Source organism: Triturus cristatus, chromosome 6 (assembly GCF_964204655.1).
Source record: "Triturus cristatus chromosome 6, aTriCri1.1, whole genome shotgun sequence".
Classification (NCBI taxonomy): Eukaryota; Metazoa; Chordata; class Amphibia; order Caudata; family Salamandridae; genus Triturus; species Triturus cristatus.
In genome coordinates, this window is record NC_140589.1 from 1246724739 (window position 1) to 1246746094 (window position 21356).

The following is a 21356-nucleotide window of genomic DNA, read 5'->3' on the forward strand; positions in this document are numbered from 1 at the left end:
GGTAAGTGTTAGCAAAATCTTTATAGAAAGAAATGAGGAATTTATGACCAATGCTGGAGCTTTCTATCTAATTTCATTTGTTCTAAATCAATAGCAAATGTAATGTGGTTGCAGTAAACAAATTCCTAATTATTTGAAGATCATATAATTTCCTGTAGCTGTTGACTGTAACCTACCCGGTTTGATTTTTAGAAGAATCAAACCCTTACCAGCTAAAAGATAGGTCTGTGTGACCCTTGGATTGATCACTTGTCTTATTTTTGTGTATGTTCATTGTAGCTGCTTTTAAAGATATCTGCCCCGGTGGGATGGGTTACACCGTTTCTGGCTCCAGTCGAACTAAGGTGAACTTTCTTCAGCCTGCCGTCAGAGTTCCTCCACCTTCAACCAATGTAAGGACCAACTCCATTCGACCAGCACCCAGAGTTACACAAGCACCCCTCCCAGCAAAGCAGGAGCCAGTCGAGGCCCTGAGCTTCCCACAGAATGAGTCAGAGGTGCCAGTGCAAGAAGGTAAGGCCCAGGGAGCGAGGCAGCATAAAAAAAATATTTAATCAAACAAATACATTTTTGGGGATTATCATTATTGATTTGTGCAATGCAATGTCATAAGCGCCTTTAAGGATATATTTAAAAAACATATCAAGGGCAGTAAAGCAGAGCTGTTGAGGCTGAGGGCTTTTGGATCCATTGAGATTTGGCTTCATCCCAATATTTATTAAACCAATGAGAACTAGAGGAAGTAAAAGATTCTAGACAGAGGCACACCAAGAGATGAACTCAGCCAAACAACTCAACCTTTAATTATTGCAACAGTTAAAAAACATGTACCAGACAACCAGCAAATGGACAAAGTACAAGGCGCTGAAGTGTTACATCAAGGCTCCAAAAGCCACAATATTCAGACCGCCATATACTTAAAAACTTAGGGGTCCATTACCATGGCGGGCGGACAAAGTCCGCCTGCTACCATAACGGCAAAAGGGACCGCCCGCCATATGTGCGGCGGTCCCGCGATTCAAATTAGGATGCGCCCGCCACTCTGGCGGGCGCATCCCACATTTTTTACATTGCGGCGGGCCGGGCTGTCAGCAGCACCCGCCGCAATGTAAAAAAGGCATGTTGTGCATTTGCATGCACAACGTGGCAGGCACCGCGAGGTGCCTGCCACCTTGGGCATGCAAATGCAGGGGGGGTACCATAGGTACCCCCCATGTGCACCCCTTCAACATCCTGGGGGCCCACAATGGGTCCCCGACAGTGATGTCCACTTGGCTTTCCGTGGCGGGGTCTTTGCCATCGAAAGCCCTGCACTGCCACACATCATAATATGGATGGCGGTATCTTGCAGACACCGCCACCATATGTGAGCCCTTTTCTGCCCAGTCCCCTGTCCGACCGGCAGAAAACCGGCAGACGGTCTTTCCTTCCGCCGGCGTCCCCCTGCCATCATAATGTGGCGGGCGGGAAATGGTAGGCGGGCGGTGATCATTGGCGGGTGGATCGCCACCGCCATACGGGCGGTGGCGATCCGCCCGCCAACATAATCGACCCCTTAGGATTGAAGCGTTATTGAAAGAAACTATGGGAACCAGCGTGTCTCGACAGTCTCTTGCTGCTAGAAGAAGAGGAGCTAGAAAGATAGGGAATAGTGCTGGGTGAAAAAGAGAAAAATGGGGCTGAGTATGTCACCATGCAAAGTCTTGACATCCCCACGCCTTGACACCCGCGGGTATTAATGCGCTTTATACATTTTTATCCTATCCTTAGCAATGAGAAATATTGGATGGGGCATCGTGTATATTTTTATTAATGTTTTCTATAGGTTTCTCATTGTTTTAATGGGGATACTTAGGTCTGGGGAAACACGACGGCCCTCATGAATGAAATAACAGAAATTAACCCTGTCCCTTTCGAGGAATGTGATGTAGGAGTCTCCTGTATTCTGGGACAACCCTGTGGCCAGTTGCTGTTTGGAGGAGAAACTCACATCGATGGATCCTAATAGCCCCATTATGTTTTACATTTTTAACCTTCCGTTCCTTACCCCTTTTATACAATAAAAAACCTCTACACCCAAAATCCAGTCCGAGCTGCCGAGGAAAATACACAAAATACTTACCTCAAGATGATGTGAACCCTGAACCACAGAAAGGAGTGAACTTAATGATGAAACAGACCACATAATGTGGGTGATAGTTCTGCATCCTCATAAACATTACCTCTATCTAGGGTTAGCCTCTTCCAGACAGCAGCTAGCCACAAGGGTGCGCCTGATGTTGGATGATCCTACGTCAGCTCTTCTACATGAACTGGGTACTGTGGTGTCTTTAGCATAAATAAGATGAAACCATGCAGTCTGTAGAAAGCAGGTCTGGTTTATTCACCCAGGCATGATGTCACAGGTACCTCTTTTGTGATTTCAGTTTCACCATGGATGATGGACTTCCGTTTCCTACTGCAAGATCATTCTCACTGCCCACTTGTATTGATGCTCATCATTATGTGTGGCTTGGTGTTCACTGTGATATTTATTGCACTTGATAAATAATGATAGGCTGAGGCCTGGTATTTACTAGGCGCAATAAATACTCCTTATTACAAGGTTTTCCACTGTAATTAGTGGGTGGGGGTTCCCATGTTAAATTCTGTCATGTTTGACCTAATGAAATTTAACATGGGATGTAAGCTTTAGGGCACCCAGTATTTACCGGGTGCGATAAAGTCGGCATCACATATAATTCTGACCCCTGTGCAAACAGGTTATTTGATCTAGAATGAAAATGGTACAGTCTACTCCTAATGAGGGCCCATGTCAGTGTTTTCTCATGTTGATTGATGCAGTCATGTGTCGCATGGAGCGGTACCACAGAATTGTGGTCAAAATATCGTCCAGAGATATATCATGACTATGATATTAACCACCAAAATATCGTCACGGTAGAGTTTGAAATCATAAATCTATACTTACCTGGGCAATATTCTGGCAATGCATGGGCTGGCTGCAATGTTGGTATTTCAACTGCAAAGTTTGTATTTATAGTTTTTGTGGTTACATTTGATGTGATATTTTGACTATTTTGAGTTTGGCACTGTCACTTTCTTATGTATAATCTCTTAGAAGAAGAAACTGAAACATTATTTACTCTTGGAAGCTTATCATTTACCTTTTTTTCTCCTTAGGTAGTTCTCTCTCTAATCATGAGCTTTTTTCCAGTCACTATCATGAAGTTACCAAAGTCATGTGTGTTCAGTTTAGGCTTTTCCTGGTATTGATTGTTATAAAGAGCAATGAATACAAGACCATAATTATCAATATTTCACACAATTTAACACAGCGAGCCATCTTGTTGCGCTTCTTGCGTAAAAGGGAGAGGGCAGGAATGTGCCATATTTAGCATTATACGGTGCATTCCTGCTCTCTGCCTGCACTGGCCCAAAACTGCTGCCAAGCACCAATACAGGCACTCTTGCACCATGGTGCGAGGGTGCCTGTGTTAGAGGCAGGATTGTTTTTGTGCAGGAGAGGTCACCTTCTTGTGCAAAAACAACCCCAGAGGCATTGTCCGCAGCACACTTAGAAAAAGGAAACAACAAGGAGAAATAAAGATATTTCTCTTTGTTGTGCCTCTGGTGGGGAGGCATACAATTCAGATGCATTCCAAGGTCTGCCAGTGTTGGTAAATCTGGAAATGTATTAGAATACATGGGTGGATGCGTGGGAACACCCATGCTCCACCCATGGCATGCCTTCCTGTTGCAAAGTTACACAAGATTTATCAAGCCATGCAGGGCCACGTAAGGTGGCATCGCATTTAGGTTTTGCGTTGCCTTTGCGTCACCATGCGTGCCACTCAAGGGGACACAAAACCCTGATAAATTTGGCCACAGTCTCGTGCGCAGTGGGCCACGATGTTCATGAACCAGGTACCAGCTATTTGAATATTTAATTGTTCATCTCATTAAAATTAATTGAATACAGTGAAACTTGTTCTCACCCATGTTGGTAGGTGGGTGGCTTTCGCCAGGCTTTAAACAAACATTTCCCACAAATACTTGCTGCGTAACTGCTTTGGGACGTGCATATTGTAAGGTTATCTCTGCAAAATAAGTTCAAAACTAGCTAACCATCCTCTTTTCTTTCTTCTTGTTTGCAGTGACCACGACAGCTCCTGATCAGGTAAAGGATCAATTCTGCTTCAACCTTAAATTATGATGAAAAAAGTTTGGACCCTTGGTATAATAGGCCGCACAGACTGTTCTCAACTAGTGGCATAGCTGGGATGCCGTGCACCCTAGCACAAGCAAGAAAAATGAGTCCTATAGGAGCAGTTTGGTAGTAAAAGCCGGTCATAATTCAGGAGCATGGAGGCTGGTATACCCCTGGGCCCTGTGTCACTGCACCTGGTTTACTATTGATAGTTAAACCCCTTTTCTTGACAGCGAGTATGCCACAGTTTCAAGCCAACTGTACCCAGCGGGCTGCTCAGCAGCTACTGTACAACCATCTGGTGGAGAGCTCAGCTGTCTGTGGCTTTCCTTGTCGGAGACAGAGGCAGTCTGAGCCAGAGTGAAATCCGATCAAGTGCCTGGAAAATCCTAAATTCCGCTTTTGCAAAGCTCTCAACCAAAGCAAATTCAAAACCTCACATGGCTGAAGGTGCGAAAACGCAGCTTGGCAATGGGGGAAGAAAGGTTTCCAGGGGTCCTAATGCAAGCAAGGAAGCGATGGCCACCTTCGTGTGGGTGGTAAAAACTGCTGTAATAGCAGTCAAGTGGACCCCTCACACCTCTGGCCCTGGGTATCCCCTACATCCCACCCTGCTCATATTCCGCTTTTTATTCTTTTCTATGTATTGACAGAGTTCATCATCGCTTTCCAGTGCATTTTTTATGGTTAATGCTGTTATCTTTTACCTGCACAGTTTCAATGATGTCATAGATGGATTACTGTAAGTAAAACAAAATAGTTCTTCCTATCGAGAATTGATAGGGCTGGGTTCCGCTACCAAATTTTAACGAGGAACTGTAGGTCGATGTTTCTTTTTACCTGCTGAGAAGTTTAAAGGGGAGAAGCAACTCAATTTAACCCCTTCGCCGCGGCGCAAATTCCGCCGCGGCGCTGGGGGGTGCGGGGTGAGCGCGGCGCTGCCATGCTCGTGACGGAACCACGCCGTCATGAGTCACGGGTGAGCTGTGCTTATGACGGCGTGGTTCCGTCACGACTCCGCCCACTCGTTATTTCGCCCGCACAGGCGGGGAATCAGCGACGCGTGGGTGGAGCGGCCACAGCATGACGGAACCACGCCGTCATGAGCACACGCCGCCCGTGGCTCATGACGGCGTGGTTCCGTCATGCGCACTCAAGGGGTTAAGCAATTTAATTTTCAATAGTAACCATGGCTCAAAAGATCACAGACTCCAAACTTCAGTTTAGGGGTTTATTACAAAAGCAAAAACAACTGAATATACAAGCACCTCAAGACGAGGTTGTAAAAATACATGGGAACTAATCCAAATCCAAATCTATGAATGAGCCTACTCCGATGAATCAAGAAGAGGATGAAAAGCTCTAAAAATTAGACACAAGCTAGAACTGCTCCAAGATTTACGTCAGACTTCATCTGTGGCTGAAAAGTGAAAAGCATTAGCCTATCCCTACTCTATTTCTAGGGTGACATCCCTACTTAGTATTTCCCAGACAAAGTCAGTTAAAGGTGTCAGCTCGTGAAGACTTCCTAAGAAGTACATTCACAATGTAAATCGGGTAGCCAAAACTACAGCGCTCGTTCTAAGATACTCTTCCCAGATCAATCTTCTAACCCCTTCTCCTAACTCATCCTGCCTCCTTCTGCCTCTCCTCCCTCGGTGTACTTTCCCTAATACAAAATACAAAGAAGTAAAACACGCCCACAGATCACCTCATGCTAACGAACACCTCTCCTAGGTAGTTTTCCACCGTCTTCTCCAAGTGTAGTCCGGTGACCTTGGTTCCCAGGCCTCCTCAGCGAGAAAGAACACCGGCTCCCAATTATGGAACTTCTATTTACTTTGTTTCACTTCTCCCACATGCCTAACTCCTAAAACAAAAGGCATTAGTTCTAACTAACAAAGGCAGCTTCTTCCATCTGCAACTGAAACGTGAGAATGGAACATCCTTGCATACACATGAAATTAGCTGATTACCTCTAAATGCGAGAGCTTACCAGGGAAATTACATTTCCAGACCTACACAATTCGGCCAACATAAGAATAAACAAATAGGCCTTTCATAGCACAACATGAACATTTCATTTAGGCCTTTACACGTACATTTACATACATGTTAATAATGCTTCTTGTTGAAAACATCTACAATTATTACGTTAGGCATAGCTCATTATTTCTTCGTGCAGTTTTCATCATGGTGCACGTTTCAATGAGAAATGTATTTCACTAAACATAAGCTTTCCGTTAGGCAGCTGCACTATACTAAAGGTTACAATTTTAAATATAAACATCATTTCATTTCTCCTTTGCACGGAACAAAATACTTTTCTATTACTTTACTTGCACATTTTTGTTATTACAATACAATTCTACTGATCAAAATAAATACAAAACAAGAATATATGTGGATGCGGACTATCCATGATTATGATGCACCCCTACAAATTTTAGAGCACCATGGCGCTCCATCAGAATCACCATTCAGCACTTTCTGCACAACCCCCTGAAAAATTGGGATGTTTGGAGGATATTTTGCACTGCATTTATCTGTTCACCTTAGTTTTTTTTTTGTATGCTTAGATGTGTGGAAATGCTGTGGAAAATCAAATTGTACGTTTGTGAAGCCACAAAATTATGACTGCGTCATTAGTCACGTCATCTCCAGTCCCTTAACCTCTGCCATCACTCGTCCCCATCCCTATTCCGAATATAACATTAGTAAACAATCTACCTTATTTTTCACCAAAGTATATACAATTTCTAATGGTAAAATGTCATTAATACTGAATCTGTTAATTAGCATGTAGAATTGAATATCTTAGTTAAATTTTTTGCACACCTAAGCAACCGCTAGGTCAAAAGAAATATTTTAGAACCAGACCCACTGGGACTTTCCAACAGATGCAGCCCTGTGTATGAAGGGAGGTCTTCCAGCTAGTGATAGCAATAGTACATGGGGAGGCTGCATTCAAAGACTGCATCCTACCTTGAAAGAGCAATTGGGTCTCTACTAAGGCTGGAGTCAGTTGCACCACAGAGGAGACACAGAGCAAAAGTCTCAGCTATCGTTATATTGTATTTCCTTGCACCCGCTCCAACATAAGTTGTGGGCCACCCTGTCAGTGTTTCCGAATGTGAACCAGCCAAGGGAAGAGCATGTCCTTAGCTCTTGTGCTGAAATGATACATGGCCTAGGGGACGTTAGAAGTTCCTCATTTGTGTGAGGAGTGAGCGATGCAGACATGATATATATGCACCAACAACTCCCACACACTTGGCATCACAGAAATCTCTATGTAATCCCCCTTCTATCATACCACTGTTTGTAGTTACTGGGAAGATGGTCGTCCTCGAAAGGAATGGCCCAACTGCCCCTAGTTGGATGGAGAACTGTAATAGCGATGTTATATTGCTAGAGTTTAGCTAGTGCGATAGAACTATGAAAAAGCATGGAGCGTGTTCAGCTGGGGTCTCTTGGTCATTTATCCATTTGCAATGTATTTGTGGTATAGCACAGTAGCCTGTAGTTTGCATCTTCCTACATAAATTCTGCCTTTGATGTAGGGTATTGTGCTCTTCTAGCTACCCCCTGCCCGCTCCCCCAGTATGTTCCCAATTGTGATTTTTTTGTTTGTTTAGCAAAAGCACAACCGACTCCTTTAAGGAACAAGGCAAAGCTGCTTTAAAATAATCCAATTTGGCAATGCAAATACAAAAATGGTGGTGTGCTCTCCCTTGCAGGCCACCATCACTGTGTTTGTAGCTAATCATAGCACCTGCCTAATTAATACTAATAAGGCGGTTTGTTCTGCGATTTTGCTGATGCAGCCTATTAACACAAGTGGCTCCACAAAATCGGAGGCAGGTTGTACATAGACGGTGAATGCATGCCAATGGACCCGATTCAGTCGGGAGACTCTCACTTTGCTAAGACAAAATTGGCTTTATTTTGCCTGTCTCATGCCTGAAATTGCCTCTCCTTTAAAAGAAGTCAACGGGGGAATACAGTGTTCCAATAATTTTTTTAAATCTCCTACTTTCCACTTCTAAAAGAGTGGCTCAACAAAAGTCTTTATTGCCTCCTTTATGAGGTGCAGAAGGCTGCTTTGACGAAACAAGCCCATGCTCACAAAAACATCCCTGTCAATGCCTTACAGCCAAAGTTTCCCATCCCACTAATACACTATTGTCAGAAATGGAGGTCTCTAGTTGGCAAGGGCTCGCACCTTTGCACAAATAGGGACCCTTCTTCCTAGTCAGGATAAGGGAGTTACACCCCTAAAATAACCCCTGTTCACCCCCTTGGTAGCTTGGCATGAGCAGTCAGGCTTATCTTAGAGGCTATGTGTAAAGTATTTGCACATAACCAACAGTAATACAGTGTAAGCACTACAAAAGGACACCACACCAGTTTAGAAAAATATCCAATATATATATATACTTAAGGCAAGACCAAATACGAGTAAAAATCCACAATACAGTTCTTTAAAAATAGATAGTTCGCAAGATGTCTTTAAATTGCAAAAATACTTTGAAAACACAGTTCTTACGAGTTGGTAGCTCAGTCCAAGCCTACCGCTATGCTGAAAACAACAGAGTCTCGCCGTTCCAGCTGACCGTGTCAGTACGGGCCATCAACAGAGTGAACAGACTCGGTAACAGTACCTTTCTTATTGCGGCTTACACGGAGGTGTGAGCCAGTCGTGGCGTCCGTCGAGGTTGCGATGCAAAGTGGAAGCGGAGCAGGGCGCGGTGTCCTCTCGATGCGGTGCAGGCAGCGGCTCGTTGACGATCGTCCAGACAGCGTCAGTGAGACCAAGGCGTGAGGTGCAGGGTGAGACGATGCTTGATACGGTGCCGGCAGGTTGCGATGCAGGTGACAGAGCCGGTTGGCGTGAATTGGCGTTGGTCAACCCGGACGGCTGTGCGGGACGAGGCGGTCACGTGTGTTGAGCCAGAGGCGACCATGTCGGTGAGACCAGGCTGGCGAAGTGAAGCAAGGTTGTGCGGGCTGAGGTGTCCACAGGTCACGGTACAAGCAGCGGCGCGGTGGCGTCTGTCAGTGCCAGTGACGGAGTTGGTGACAGAGTCGGTCGCGGTTCCCTTCTCTGTGGCAACTGAAACAACGGTTCCAGGAGCAGTACCCAGAGGTTGGTGAAGTCTTTGCAGTCCCTGAGACTTCTGAACAGGAGGCCAGCTCGATTTCAGGCCCTTGTAGATACTCAGCACAAGTAGAGAAAGTTCAGTCCAGTCCTTTCACTGCCCAAGGCAGAAGCAGCAGCTGCAGGCCAACCCAACAAAGTCCTCCTGACAGCTCTTCCAGCTCTTCTTCTTGGCAGGTTCCTTGATTCCAGCGAGTTCTTTGAAGTCTTTTCTATCCCTGAGACTTCCAACTGGAGGCAAGCTCTACTTCAAGCCCTTGGAGAAAACTCTAACAGCAGGATGATGAAAGCACAGTCCAGGCCTTTCCCTACCCAAGACAGAAAAAACCACTGCACGCCAACCCCTCAACACGCAGCATAGGGGCAGTACTCCTCCTCCAGCTTTCCAGGTTCTTCTTCCTGGCAGGTTCCTTAGTTTAGAAGTAATCTAAAGTTCTGGGGCCGGGGCCATAATATTTATACCACCAAATGCTTTGTCCTCTGAAGGAAGAGGGTCCTGTACCTAGTTCAATCCAGTTCTGGGTGCATTCTGCCAGTGTGCACCTTCTTCCTTTGTCAGGCCAGGGTCATCAGACGCACCACAGGTGGTGGAGCCAGCATTGTGGAAGGCAGGCACAGCCCTATTCAGACCCAGGTGCGACTCCTCCCACCCATCTATATGCAGATAGGTCTATTCAGCCCTGTGCTGACTCACCCTGTCTCCTGGAGTCTCCCCCAGTCCCTGTCACTCACAAACCAGACAGACAATACACAAGCTAGCAGAGGTTAGGTCAGAAAATACCTACTTTCTAAAAGTGGTATTTTCAAACAGAATGTTAAAACCATCTTCACTAAAAGATGTATTTTATCATTGTGAGTTCAGGCCTACTAAACTTGAATTTTTACCATGTTCCCTGGGTCAGTTGGGATTATAGGATGCTATACTCAAACTGCAAACTCTGGCCTATGGGGAACAGGTAGCCTTGGAATAGTGAAAAAGGAAGTAGGCTGTAATTCACTATCAAGACATGCCACACACACACCAGGGCATGTCCTACCTTTCACATACATTGCACCCTGCCCACAGGGGTACCTTGGTCCTACCTTAGGGGTGACTACCATTTAGAAAAGGGAAGGTTTAGGGACTGGCAAGTGGGTGCACTTGCCAAGTCGACATGGCAGTCCCAGACTGCACACAGGCTCTGTAATGGCAGGCCAGAGTTACACTTTACAGGCTGTTTGCATAGGTGGCACAATCCAGTGCTGCAGCCCACCAACAGCATTTGGTTTATAGGCCCTGGCACTCGCAGTGCACTTTACTAAGGACTGACACATAAATCAAATAGGCCAATCAGGGAAACACCAATCCATAACACAGTTTACACAGAGAGCATATGTACTTTAGCACTGATTAGCAGTGGTAAAGTGCCCAGAGTCCTAAAACCAACACACACAGGTCTGGAAAAAATAGGAGGAAAAAAGCAAAACGTTTAGGGATAACCCTGCAAAAAGGGCCATTTCCAACACCTATTCATACGTGCAGAGCAACCCAGCCTTAACCCAAACCCTTCTTAATCTCACAAATACCCCCTCTCCCCAGTCTCCCCTAATATATACAAAGTTCTTAATTTGAGGTGGTGGTTTCCGGTGCTCGGCACCGGCACTTAATCGTCAACACCAGCGCTTACAGTGCGAACTCGCCCTTTGGGTATTGGAGCACTTTTGAGGAGTACAAGTTAAGGACACATTCATTTTTGGTACGCGGGGAAGATTCAATGATTTGCCCAGAATCGCAGGATATTGACCCGAAGCCGAGACTGGAACTTGATTCCCCAGCGCCAAAGTCGGCAGCTCTGGCCGTTATGCCACATCTTCTCCCCACTTGTAGGGTTTCATAGTTAGTTGTTGGTTCTGTTATAGGCTGTGCTAATAGGAGCAATGGTCTAGTGCAAACTGGCTCCTGACAAGAGCCCGGCACTTATTTTTTCACAAATTAACCACTGTCTATCCCTAACTCTACTCAACCGTCCTCAAGTCACTTTTACTTCAACTTTAGTTACCCCGCTGGAAGTTAACCCCCGACTGCTCACCCAATTAAAGATCTGTCTCACTAGCAGCAATTACAGTACAACAGTCAAAATTTCCCACCATCCCCAACCCCAAACGTGCCTTGTCAAAAGCCAGCCATTCTAACAGCCTACACCAGCGAAATTACTAAGGTAAACCCACCTCCTATACAATTAACCCAAAGACTCTTACATTGAATATAGGGAGGCCAGGTAAATTGCTTGGAAACTGATCCTATGTGCGCCGAGAAAGTCAGAGGCTGCCTTTCCTTCTACGCACTGTGCCGTGACCCCCTCCCATGCCTCACCAATTAATTCCCTCCTGTCGAATGGGCTGGGGAGAGAGCTTCAAGGCCTTGTTCAACCCACCCCCTTCTCTAAGCATCCTTTCTTTTTTGCAAGTTTTCAAACAAACCTGAAAACGAAAGTTATCACTCTCTTCACACAGGTTGCCACCCGTACTGATGTTTTAAGAATGGATCCTCTTTTTTTTTTAAGTAGTTGTTATGAAAATAAAAAACTTTACTGATGGCGAACTTTTCATCCTCTATTCTGCTAACAAATGGATGTAAAATCACAGACCATAGCTCTCATAACGGGGGTACCAAAGGTGACAAAGGTCCACAGATTCCATTTTATGTAGAAAAAAACAGTGGTCGCTCTAAGTCTATGAACATTTGCTGTGCAGGACTGAAACCAGTGAACATCAATGTATACAGATCCGTGTAGTTCAAGGTAGTGGCATAGTGTGGGTGGGGCCACAGGGGTGATTGCCCAGGGTGCAAAATTCTTAGGAACATTTTAGGGGCACAGTGGCATTCTATGGGGCGCAAAATATTAAAAGAAAAGTTGAAAGATACTTGCCTTGCCCCTGGCGCTGGCAACCCACGCCACGCCGCTGGTACAAGGCATATACTTTAATAGAGTCAGGGTTGGATTAGGATTAGTCATCGGCTTGGGCACGCTAAAAAAAGTGGCCCACATTTGCATATTGTCTTTCCGCAAAACACTGCTTCGACGAAATTTTATTAATAAAAAGGGGGGGTTTAAAAAAAATGCATGGATTAGTTTACACTGGTGAAACACCCCTGAAAACAAGTGAGGCCACTTCTGCTCAGGCCCCCTGCCCCTGCTCAATATGCATATATTAATGGGCCGGCCCAGCGAGAGAAAGGGAGTGACATCTCTGCCCATTGATAAAAAGGAGGTAATGGATGCCTATCTGCCTCCAGAAAGGCCACTCAGGCACCCACTGGTTCGCTGGCGATATCCGAACAATGCAGAAACCACCCAAATCTGCCCCCCAGACTGCTCACAAAAGCAGCCCAAGGCTGGAACTGGACACCGGCCCTTTGGGCATTGCCCGAGTGCCCGCATTACCAATCCGACCCTGAATATAGTTGCACATATTCATAAATGTTCTTCCAAAAAGGTATTCCAGTTCCATCCTCACAAAACAGAAGATGAATGGCAGGAGTTCAACAGCAGCAATCATGTGATTTGCAAGTGATAGCAGAGCCGTATGCCCTGGGTTTCAAATGCGGGCGCAGAGCTATAGGCTTTGCCAATGTGCGTATTTCTTCAGATGGCCACTGTGCTTGAGCTTCAAAAGAATTATTACAAGCTGTCTGCCCATGCGGCTGCATGCATGTGGCATGTGTTTGCACGTGTGGTCATCTTGGCATTTTTTTATTCAATGTGTAACAAAAATATAAATCCTAAACTATTGCTGGTGCATACACATGTGTACCAGTGCAGCTACCATCTTGTAATGATGTTTTTAGTTATACTTTATTGTTAAGTTACAGTTCCAAGATGGTGGGCGGACATTTTGGAGTGGTAAACTAAGACAATAAAGTATGTGTGAGTAGGCTGTGCAAATAGAGAGAAGTGAACAGCATGGTAGCATTGTGCAAAAGAAGAAACAAAAAGAAAAAACCTTTACAGAGAATGCCGGAAGAGGAGGGGGTGGGGAATAAAGACAGAGGGGCAGATTTACGTTTCCTGGCGCATCCCTGCAAATCAGCAGAGATGCGCCAGGAAATTTGCGACACGCATCTCAATACTTGCACCACCACGGATGCGCCGCATTTACAATGCGGCGCATCATGGCGCAAGGAAATGCAGATGCATGTCGCATCTGCTGCGTAAGGTTGCCGCAGTGCTGGAGTTGTGTCGCGGGCACGACGCAACTCCAGCACTGTGCCAACCCTGCCTATGTCTAACATGGTGCGTCAAGCCTTACGCCTGCTTCAGGCAGGTGCAATGTTTTGACGCAGGGGGGTCGGAAAAGTGACTGAGTGAAATCTTGTAGATTTCACTCAGCCACTTTTCCGAGGCGTTCCTGCGCCGGAACGCCCCCCCCTGCGCCAAAACTCCCACATGAAACCTGACGCAGGTTTCATGTGGCGCAGGGCTTTACAACGTGACGCATCTCCCTAGATGCGTCACATTGTAAATACCCCGCAGCATGGCGCTGGCTTTACGCCACCGCTGCGTCACAGAAGTGACGCAACGGCGGCGTAAAAGTGGCATACGGGACTTGTAAATTTGCCCCAGAGAGTGTAACGAGCATCCCTTTGGTAGTGGGCCTTTGCAGAAGGAATGTAGAAATTGATTGAAAAAAATAAATGATTTGGTAGCAGGAAGGAGAGGGGTGGGGGGACACCCATTTAATTGATAATAGACGTTGACAGTAGGGTGTATTAAACCAGATTATTTAATCCTTTTTTTCATGCAGGAACTAGTATCTCTGGATGAACAAGTAAGAGTTCCATTCGAATCTGGTCAGCCTCATCTTTCTCCCGGAATTTCAACGATCAACCTGCACCCAGGTAACCAAACCAGTCCTTTTCAGATGGACTGCAAGCAAGTTTGTGATGGGTTGCCTGCTGTTTTATTAACTACGCCCTAGATATGTGTGGTTTTATCCACTGCATAACACCCTCTCCGCATGCACAGAAGGGAAGTAAAAACCTGGGTGAGAGCGTATACTTGATGTGTCACTATTGTAAACACTTTTACTCTGCGGGTGGGTATATGATTGGATCCTAGGGCTTATTTGTGGATTCACATCTGGTGGCTGGTGGTACCTGAAAATGAGCTGCAGGGTGACATTATGTACATGTTCATGATAAACAGAAACAGCCTTTGCCGGCAGATGAAACCCTTCCTGTGAAGTCTGCCTGTTCCTTGGCTTGCTTTAATCCAGAGAACCGAGTGGTCTTCAGTTGGACCCTGGAGCTCAGTTCCTTGTCTATCCATCTCCCACTGGCTAATACTAAATTAAAGAGGTGGCAGTAGGAGAAACACTTAACCAGTAATATATTTACCTCTCCTTCTGTTCCCTAAAGCCAGAATGGCACATTGGGAAATTATTGTATTAACATTATTATTTTTTGCTTTGTGTGTTTATGTATATATATTCTTTAAAGTGAGGTGCATAACATCAAAGTACACTATAAAAAATCTCTTATCACAAACAATTCTGTCTTCTGATTCCTTGTTTGTTTTCTTCTTTTTTCTTTGGAACGACGCCTTGTGATTTATTATTTCAGTGAGAGTTGTATATGTCAGGTGTATTGTATATACCATTGTCCTCCAGCTGTGGGTGACAGATCTTATTTGCATTCACATATACAGATCTGTTTTTTTGCTTGCATTAATAGCAGTCCTTGCAAACTATGGTTATGTTTAATGTCATGGGAAAGGGTTTCATACTTCACCAAATTTGTCTCTTTAGACACATACATTTGTTAATCGCTTTTCATTGTATATCATCTGTGTTAGAGCATCCCAGTATTTCGCTACCACAAACAAAGATGTACTCCGTGTATGTTCACTACGAGGGATATTAGTTTATGTTAATGTAAGACCAATCAGCATATTGTCAGTATCTCTTCACATCTTACCAGCAGTGTGCGATCCACTAGACTTTAGGGCTCCCAATAAAACCCTCCCAAATTTTGGACTAGTATTCCTTGGCAATTTATTTGTAAGAGATGCAAACCCCATTTTATAATGGCTTAGGATATAAGAACTTGCCACTGTAAATTTTTCATGCCAATTTAGTCCTTAGTCTGATGAGCAGTTTTTAGCAAATGCTAATATCTAGTGGTATGTATTTTAAGCATTATCATACTGATAGATCACTGTAAGAATAGGTTAGAAGTGACTCTCATCCGAGGTGCGCCGATATTTCATTTCCTTATCCATACTCAGGGATCACTGGTCCACAATTTGGGGATGGTCAGCGATGTTGAATTATGCCGAAGGCAGGAGCAGCATCAGCAAGGCTAGCCAAATCGGATGTAAAAATGTCAGACGAGGCCAACGTGTTTTTTGGGCAAACCAGTCTGGAACCCTCGTTGTCAATCGACTGAGTTGAAACATTACGTAATCCTGTGGTTTTTTTTGTGTTCAAGCTCCCCAAAATAAGTGGTTGATTAAAATCAGGTTAACGTGTATTACTTGAGGCAGGATCCAAGGTTGTTATTTTCAGCCAGGGGGTCACCAAGGCTTGCTTTTCAGAATCTAAGATAAAATCACATGTGAAAGGAGATAGGAATAGTGTATGATGATCAGCAGGAGGTCTTCAGCCCACCCTCCAATTATGATAGAAAGGCAGGAGTTTCTACCTCCTTGTGTCAGATTCATACAACAGATTCAGACGCTCATTTATTGAGATCTCCTGTAATTCAAATAGGATCTTATTTTTGGGGGTTACAAATCTTTTGTCTCTAATATTTTCTTATCAGTAAGGCTTAAGTGGATAGTCTTCTTGTATAGGTTTCAGACGATTGCTGATGTTTGGGTCGATCTTCTCAAGTCTACCCACAGAAACCCCCTGCAACTCTTTACATTGTTCGGAAGACAGGATAAATTGAAGAGCACAAGTAGAGTGTTTGTGTTTATAATTGAAATACTTCACAGATATACTAATTGTCCACAGCTTCAATAATCTAGAAGTCTTTCTTGGCTTGTGGTGTTACTGCCTTTCAGCATGTCCCCTTTAATTCAAATCTCGCACTGGCAGGTAAAAAACCTGCAAGACCCACTGAAAATACATCTAACATTGCCATTTCAGAGCCAGCTCAGTTTACTTCCCCCAGTTAAAAGAAACATTCATTTCACTTCCTTCTTTCAACTGGTACAGATTGGAACATGCACCATTGTTGCGTTTTTTTAAATATAGCCTTAGGTTTGCTGCATACGGGGTGTCCCTGCTTCTCCACTGCACACTCTGCAAGTGTGTTACAGTAATCTGTGGTCGTAACCAATACATTTTCAGAAAAATCACAATCAATGATTTACTGCTGGCTGTGAATGAAACCCCACTCATCAGTGACCAATGAAAAACGTATTTTGGGTACGCAGCTCTCCAGAACTCAAAAGCCTATAACTTACTCAAAACTCTGTAACCCCTCTTCTTCTGGGCCTAAGTCATAGGTATGAATTTTATCCCATCTTCTGACCCTTCCCTGTCTCCCTGTCAGATTTCAGAACCTTATGTTGGGCTCTTCAATAAGTTATAGTTATAGGGCAAGCCAAAGTCAGAAGGGCTCCAACACTGTTAGGACTTCCCTCCCACCGATGGCAGACTGTTCTATAATAAACAGAAAGAAACAGAAAGACAAGCATTGGGATGTTAGAACAGAAAGTGCAGACCAGCATTTATTAGCCAAAAACAACTTCATTGACTTTATGATCTCAACATTCCGGTGTTCTTATTAAGCATTATTGCCTGCTCTGGTGAGTAATAACAGCTGTTAATTACCCACCCTTCAATTACAAGCGTGAGCCACTGGTGGGAGCATATAATGAGGGAAAGAGCAATTAACAGCTATTATTTCCCAGCAGGTGAGGTCAGTAAGGCTTTTAGTACCCCGTTGCAGTGTCTAGAGTGGTGGATTTATTGTGCTGTGGGCAAACAGCTCCTTTGATTGTTTCAAATTCAGTCTTTGTTCAGAAGCTGCACAACTTTCTCTTTGTGCCAGTTCTTTTCCTTCCTTGTCAAAGTAGAAACCCATGTTCAAATGGCGCAGTAAAGTAGAAAAAAAAGATAAGTGGCAGTCTGTTTCTTTTTTCTACTTTTGTGAGGTTGTTAGGGTTTACATTCTTCGTGCCAAGGAAGCGGAGAGGCCAGCAGACAGAGAAAGCAGAGTGGCTTCTGATAAAAGAGCTACTTCTGCAGCCTTCAAGGGACCTCCGGCACCTTCTACTTGAGGTGAATTATGGGTGGGCCGCTAAGCACTAGTCAAGGCATGCCTAAGGAGCAGGGATCTTGCAGACACAAAATGCCTCCTTTGTAGGCCTGCAACAACACCTGCAACCCACAGCTATTGACTGGCAGTCTTCAAATATTCTAGCCTTGGTTCCAATTTCAACTAGATCATTGGACTGTTTTAGCTCCATTGAAGACAATAGAGGGGCCGAGGGCCACTAATGGCAGAGATAAACCTGCTGCTCCAATAGTCTACCATGTGTTGTTATGTTTCTCCCTGTTTAGGTTAGAACATTCTATCCTCTGTGGGTGCTCTAATAGCATTATAGTTTTTCTACATAGTCCATACAAGTAATTAAAGACCCTCCCTGTTGGTATAGGCTCTCGCCTGTTGCTCAAGGTTATTCACCTGCTTCTTTGTACATTGGTAGGTCATGCAAGCAGATAAGCAAGGTGCATACTACCCAATGTAGTGAACATAATGCTTAATTTGAGCTGGTGATTTCCGGTGCTCAGCACCAGCACTTAATTGTCAACACCGGATCTTATGACAGCTGCCACTTGGCGGCGCTGTTTGTTTGATATAAAAATGAGCACAACAACAGTATTTTAGTAACCAGATAGACATTAAAACAAATAATACCTGCCTCCTTAAGCCATTCTTATAGCTTTGGGGAGCCTCGAACAGTCTGCATTGTCACACTTGAAGAAGTGTGAGAGCTAGTAGTTGTGTATGTACTGTCACTGGCAGCTCAGGCAGTGGCAAAGGGTTGTGCAAGCTGGGGTGGCCTCCTGACGAGGGCCCTGGCACTTATTTCTTTTGACAAATTAAGCACTGAGTGAACATAGATAACTATTGATGTCTTGCAAGACACCTTTGCCACAATGAGAAATATTTACTTGCACTCAAGCATATTGTCTTATAACCCAGTGTATGGAATGCCTGAATGTACCCTAGGCCGACGCCCCTTAATTTTTGCCTCTGCTTCCTCTGAACAGTTGTGATAGAAAAAACCTCGCCTCCCTTGCCTGTTGAGGTGGCCCCAGAAGTCTCCACATCAAGTGCAAGCCAAGTGATTGCACCAACTCAAATCACAGGTATGGCTCCTTACCTTTGTCCTGCAGATGACGTAGCAGGGTGATTTACACTTTAGTGGTCAGCCCTAAAAGGGTCCCCTGGAGAGAATATAATTCCTACAAAGATTAAGTGACCTACGTTCCCAGTACCTTCGGGTTATTGTGCCCTCCTGCAGAGGAATGTAACAGAGAAGGTGTGCGTTTGCATTTTTTGACCTGTTTAATCTGCTTAATCTGCTAAATTGTACTAAAGTAGGCATGTGTGAGTTTGTTAGATTTCCGTGCCTAGGTCCTGATTATAACCAGGGATCAAATTCAATGTTGATTGCAAACTCCTGTTTTTATCTGAAACGCAATTCCAAGTCAGTTTGTATTTACACTACTGGCACATGTGCCATTTGCCTTTGTGCACTTTCTTATCCCATAATGGGTGACCAAGGTTACAGTGGGGAAAACCTGAGTCGAACCCTGTTGGCAAATAACTTGATATTCAATTTAGCGCACCTGGGAACGTGTTCTAGGTTGAGAAATTCTGATTTGCACATCTTGGAACCGCTTCCAATTTTCACAAATTAGTTTATCACATAATTTGCCAACAAGCGTCGTGCCATGTTTTACTTGCAATAAACAGATAGCACTGGGGGCCAGATGTACGACCATTGGAAATTGCGACTCGCTAAATAGGGTTAGTACATGGCCCATTTGTATTTTGCATGCGCAAACGGGTCGCAAACCCGTTTGCGCGTGCAAAATAGGGACATACATCTGGCCCTGGGTGTCTAATTTGCACGTGGGCAAATAACACTTGTGCAGTTAGTGCATTGACAAAACCTGCCCTACTTTGAGTCATTTTTCAGGTGCACGTGGACGTCTACACCTAAAATGAATTATCCTTGGTCTTTATGGCTTTGTGAATCACCAAAAATGGTCAAGCCTGTGAAGACCTGAGATAATAGTCTTCGTTCAATGCCTGATTTTGCTCACATTTTTAGCAAGCAAAATGATAAAATGTAGCCACTAGACTCACTTAACTCTTGAAATTGAATTTGTTGAAAAAGTCTGAAAACCATCTAAACTGTTGCCGGATAAGCTTTATTGAATGGCACCTATACACTGTGGGTGTAACTCACAAGCTATTTGCAGGGTTATTACACCAATATTTGTGTATGTGCCTCTGGGTTTTGACTTTGCAAAAGAGGAGGTCACGTTGGTCACTTATTTGTTTCTACCTTGTGCCAAAAGGAATGCCATACTTTAAAGTGGCCCCAGCAGTTTACTTCGACCGACTGTTGTCATGCCTTGCTGTGCCCTGCTGGTGCTGACTTGTACAAGACTGCTATCGGCCACAAAAACTTGAAATAGGTGGGCTTCAAGTCTTTGGTACCCACTTCAAAGATTTTACTGCAACTTACTCTTGTAGTACTGCTGACTTTTGCCTAAAATCCTCAAAGGACGTCAGTAGAAACCCAGCCTTACTCCGATCTAGGAGTAAGCCAGGAGTACTGCAATAGTAATTCAGATGTACTTCGAATTTTATTTGGAATCAGGTGCTAGATTGAGTGACTGTAAAATGAATTTTTTTTAGTGTTCTGTTTTCTTGTAAAACATTTGACCGTATACTAAAGAAGGCCTTATCTTTTCGTGTTGAAATCCCTGCCTCTCTTGCCAGCAATCAAAATACGTTTTGATGTTGCCACTTTTGCCTTCCTGTAGATGATGGCAAAAACCATGGGGAACTGAAGTACAGAAATGGTGGGGGGTGGAGCGGCAAATTGGAAAAACATAGAAGGAAGGTTTGTTACCTCTTACTGCAGCTATGGGTCGAGAATGGGCCTTCCTACATTTGAAAGCACGTTAGTGCATTGTGTTGCATCCACATCACTCTCCATCCCTTCCAGATCCAAACTATCCAGACCCCCTACTTGGCTGCTCTACACTGTAGTGTCTTGTAAATATGTATAGGGGGACCCTTCTGGTCCCTGATAGACTCCATAGAAGAATGACGTAATTGTTTGGGTGTGTCTGGTTAATAAGGGTCATGACGCAATGCATACAGTTAGTTAGCATTTGCACTCTGAAGAATAAAGGTGTGCACTATAGAACTCTGTGTGTGGTGTGGTCACTTGCTTGGTACCGGGCTGGGGAGGACGCTACAGCTGGCAATGGGTTACAGGATTTGCCACCCGAAGTAACAAGAGAGCTCTCATTGAGAGTTTGCAGTGGTTCAGCAAGTTGCTAGTGCGTGCTACGTGTGCCTCAGTTGAAGTGAAGCAGTCTACGATGGCGTAAGTGCCACTCCAGTCAGTACAAGGCTTTTGAAGAAGGTGAAGGCCCCATGGAAACTTCAGTCACGGTCAGCCTGGAACCTGTTGGTGAGGCCAAAAGTAGAGGTACTGCGCTGGAGCATAACATAGACCCAACATACATAGAGCATGTTAGCAAGAAAGCCAGTGATAACCAAGTGCAGAAAACACAGAAGACCGCAATAGCCAGGTGAAAAAGGGCACCAAAAGCAGAATCATCCAGGTGCCACAAAATGCTAAAGGCAGTGAAAATCAGGTACAATGTAGAAATTTGAGAACACATGAGAAAAAGCATCCACTCAGAGTAAAGAGGACAAGAAAGCCATATGACATCAGA

The 21356-nt window shown here is 44.5% G+C and overlaps 1 protein-coding gene across 1 annotated transcript in view; it reads left to right on the forward strand.

Moving 5' to 3' along the window:
- Positions 1 to 21356, forward strand: part of LTBP1 (latent transforming growth factor beta binding protein 1) — a 1238788-nt gene that overhangs the window by 794034 nt on the left and 423398 nt on the right. Inside the window, exons 12-15 of the mRNA XM_085612185.1 lie at positions 280 to 513; positions 4158 to 4180; positions 14157 to 14250; positions 18639 to 18737. Of these exons, the coding sequence (XP_085468311.1) occupies positions 280 to 513; positions 4158 to 4180; positions 14157 to 14250; positions 18639 to 18737 (450 nt within the window). The remainder of the gene's footprint in view (positions 1 to 279; positions 514 to 4157; positions 4181 to 14156; positions 14251 to 18638; positions 18738 to 21356) is intronic.